We start from the raw sequence: 4,428 nt of genomic DNA, 5'->3' as shown, positions 1-4,428 counted from the left end.
GTTTGATCATCATCTGAACTAAATATCAGGACACGTGAATATTGTTGTTCATGTTTTATCATCATCTGAGCTAAATATCAGAACACATAAATATTGTTGTTCATGTTTGATCATCATCTGAACTTAATATCAGGACATGTGAATATTGTTGTCCATGTTTGATCACCATCTGAACTAAATATCAGGACACGTGAATATTGTTATCCATGTTTGATCACCATCTGAACTAAATATCAGGACACGTGAATATTGTTGTCCATGTTTGATCACCATCTGAACTAAATATCAGGACATGTGAATATTGTTGTCCATGTTTGATCACCATCTGAACTAAACATCAGGACACGTGAATATTGTTGTCCATGTTTGATCACCATCTGAACTAAATATCAGGACACGTGAATATTGTTGTCCATGTTTGATCACCATCTGAACTAAATATTGGGACATGTGAATGTTGTTGTCCATCTTTGATCACCGTCTGAACTAAATATCAGGACATTTGAATGTTGTTTGTGTTTAATTGTCATCTGAAATGAATATCAGGACACGTGAATATTGTTGTCCATGTTTGATCACCATCTGAACTAAATATCAGGACACGTGAATATTGTTGTCCATCTTTGATGACTGTCTGAACTAAATATCAGGACATGTGAATATAGTTGTCCATGTTTGATCATCATCTGAACTAAATATCAGGACATGTGAATATTGTTGTCCACCTTTGATCACCATCTGAACTAAATATCAGAACATTTGAATGTTGTTTGTGTTTGATCACCATCTGAACTAAATATCAGGACGCGTGAATATTGTTGTCCATCTTTGATGACCGTCTGAACTAAATATCAGGACATGTGAATATTGTTGTCCATGTTTGATCACCATTTGAACTAAATATCAGGACACGTGAATATTGTTATCCATGTTTGATCACCATCTGAACTAAATATCAGGACATGTGAATATTGTTGTCCATGTTTGATGACCGTCTGAACTAAATATCAGGACATGCGAATATTGTTGTCCATGTTTGATCATCATCTGAACTAAAGGTTTTGTCATCATCAGGTACATCAAAACCTTGTCGAAACATTGTACATTTGCTGTTATGTTAAACTTATATTAAAGTTTTTCTTCATTACCCATTCAAGCCGTCTCCAGCCATTATTAGTCTCAATATATATACACTTGATTTTACAAGATTGCAGTGTGGTATGTTTTGTATTTTCCATAGAATAGTGGCTTTATTATTCAATAACAAGTATACATGAACTGTAGTGACAGATAATCTCAAGATGCATATTTTCATCTTTTTTTTTCCAGCTTGTTTTCAGTCACAATAAAGCCTCATTTTCCTCTTGCTGATTTGATAGGATGAATACTGGGGCAAAGCAGTTTTGGTGAATCTTTTTTTTTGTTGCTATTTTATTTGATAGGGTAAAGACTGGTTTACGTCCTGGGCCATTGTGACAGATTTATTTCCAATCCTTGTGAAGTTTCAACTTGAGCCATTTGTAGACATTGGTGGAACGTTACAGACATGGTTTCACCTGGATTCTTTAATTTCGGTAAGTGGCCATTTCTGTGGCTCTGGAAGTACGAGTGGTGTGTTAAAAGAAAAAAACAACAACAGAAGTTTGTCTTTTACTGCATTCAGTTTGAAGACAAGAGTACAGTTATGATTTGCAGTTTTTATTGTATTTTGAAAGAATTAAACTTGCATCTGACAAGTTCCATAACTTCTACTCTTTCTAAACATTAGACTTTAAAACAAATCTCTAGCAGTGTTGAGAAAGTATTTTTGAAGTGTGTCTCAGACATGAGTCTTAAATTTCTAATTTCACAGTCATCATTCATATTAAAGTGAATTCTTTGAACTACATCTGATCACAGTTCTCAGTCTTCATCCATATCAGCTTTGTTGAGATTTCACTTACAGCTGGTTTTTATGACCCTCGTGTACATATACAATTTAGAAATAATTCTAATGATATGTCTGACAAAGTGATGATTTGTTTTTACCACCTCCCATTGATCTACTATTATACATAATTTTCGAAGATCTGAGACTAATCAACCACTGGGATCAACATTAACAATTTTTAAGTCTGAGCTTAGTATTGCAAAAAATTAGTTTCAGTTTTAACATTAATGTGCAGCCTGAAGACTTGCTCTCAAGACCCCAGCATAGCCTTGTGGGTAGCTTGCCCATCTGTGGATAAGAAGGTTCAAGGTTTGAACTGCCACATTTATTTGTTAGATATTCTCTGTACTCTCAGATGTGAGGTTACATATATTACATGGTGGTTAGTTCTGCTACTTAGTTAAGAGGTGGTGGGTGTTGCTAGCTGGCTGCCCTCTCTTTGGTTGTCAATTATTTTAAGGTTCCATTCATGTTAAAAATACCAAAACTCAAACACGTAGCAAAAGAAAATATATTCTGTGCAACACAAGAGAATCTGCTTGAAATTAAGAAGCCAGTAATGCAAGAAATCTACTTAAAAACACTTAGAAATGGAGCAATCTAGTAGATCCTGCTTCATCAGGCTGTATTTCATCAACACTTTGTATAGTAGTCTGCAAATAAAAACCACACAAGAACCTATAAAAAGTATACCAAGAATCAGATAAAACAAAATTTTTATCACACGGGAAATTCTGAAGATCAGACTACTAACAATAAAGATCACTAAAGTGATATTACCTTTAAACTTGTTTGTAACAACTTTACATTATCAAGCTATGCAGTAAATAACCTATATGCATATTCATTATTTCAGAACCTTACGAGCCAAGTAGTAACCATCAGCATCTGTTTAAACCGTGGAAGTCCTCCTTTATATACGAATGGTGTGATTGATTGCAAAGATCACTTGAGCATGGAGCTATCTACAAACTTCAGTGACAAGGCCATAAAATACTTGCCTTTTCCTACACCTGGTGTTTACTATATATCACTGTCAGCCCATTGTTACAATGACTCCAGGTAATTCCTTGTTTAAATCACTGTATTCTGAAGACTTAAAATGTACTTGTTAAGTGTGTATTAAAACTCATCAGTATGATTCAACTACCAGCTGTGATAATTTGAAGTCATGAAACCTTAGATTTAAATTTATCTTTAATGATTATCTCTAAGATGCTGACTTCTATTTTAAAACTTTATTATCCCAAATTATATCTAACCAGCATAATATACCCACACTGTTATGTGGAGTTAAAAGCCCCATGATTCACAGAGGCCACAATATATAGATCAAACTCTTTCATTATTCCCAATTCCTTCTGTAGCTAACCCAAAGGGGTATATACCTTAAAAACTGTAAGGACACCCTCCGTTGCTACCTGAGCATGTGTGCCAAGTTTGGTCCCACTAACTTGTAAGTGGTGGTATGAACACAGTTTGAAAAATGGTGTTCTCAGGATCCTGAGAGGAGGACAGAAACATGAAATATGATGCTAAGTTCACATTCAGTGACAATGTGAATGTACTCCTAGACCCCCATCATGCCTGGATGACCTTTTGGGCCCATTTTCGACCCCTTTGGTACCTGAAATAAATAAGGGTAGGGGGGTTGTGTCATATAAATAAGGATACCCCTTGGGAAACCTAACTCTACCTTCTAAGTTTGGTTCTGCTAGCTCCAAAACAGTGAGAAGCTCAAGAACAAACACACAATGTGAATTAATATGTATATCTATGAACAAATGTTGTATATTATTTTTAATTATTTTTGAACTGTCATTAAAAAAATTGTTTTCAACTCCTTTGCTGAATTACTGCAGTTGGTTGTCAACTTCCAAAAATCATGAATAGCTTTAAAACATTGTAGTCATTGATGATGAAGGGGTTTTGATAAATTGGATATATGTGCACAAAAGGAATCTTTCATTTTATTCCAGTCTGGTTAGACTTTGGTACTTCACACAAAAATCTTCAGGAAAATTGAATTTAGCTCTTCTAACAAAAGCTCTTCATCTCCAGCTTATTATTTGTGTTTATACCTGTATTTTTATGAACTACCTTGAAAAATTTTCTGAAATAAGAGGAACTACTCTGCAGATAAGAGAGCCATCTGCATGAATCTTTTGTCCAAAAGTTACCTTACAAATCAGTTTTATAAGAGATGTCTTTTTTATGTCATTACTCTGCTATTTATATAAACAACCTGACATTTGTGATGATTTTTAAAACATGATATTATTTTGGTGCTTGCAATCATCTTTGTTTTATGGTTTTCTTTTGTTGTGAATAAATGGACATCAGTATACTGGTGTTGAAGATCACTTTAGCCAATTCATTCTACCCAGGCCCGCTGACAGTGGGAGGGCGCAAAGGGGGCAACTGCCCAGAGGCTCGGGCGAATGAAACCTGGTTATGCTGTAAAGCCCACAAAGCATCTTTAGGCTATATCTTCATTT

At 34.8% G+C, this 4,428-nt stretch overlaps 1 protein-coding gene across 1 annotated transcript in view; it reads left to right on the top strand.

Annotated features, from left to right (window-relative positions):
• LOC106470313 (transmembrane protein 8A-like) overlaps window positions 1–4,428 on the top strand; it is a 44,026-nt gene that overhangs the window by 28,057 nt on the left and 11,541 nt on the right. The window contains exons 7-8 of the mRNA XM_022398938.1: window positions 1,443–1,574; window positions 2,787–2,992. Of these exons, the coding sequence (XP_022254646.1) occupies window positions 1,443–1,574; window positions 2,787–2,992 (338 nt within the window). The remainder of the gene's footprint in view (window positions 1–1,442; window positions 1,575–2,786; window positions 2,993–4,428) is intronic.

The sequence above is a fragment of the Limulus polyphemus genome, unplaced genomic scaffold (genome assembly GCF_000517525.1).
Source record: "Limulus polyphemus unplaced genomic scaffold, Limulus_polyphemus-2.1.2 Scaffold3937, whole genome shotgun sequence".
Taxonomy (NCBI): domain Eukaryota; kingdom Metazoa; phylum Arthropoda; class Merostomata; order Xiphosura; family Limulidae; genus Limulus; species Limulus polyphemus.
This window is presented reverse-complemented; position numbering and strand designations above follow the sequence as displayed.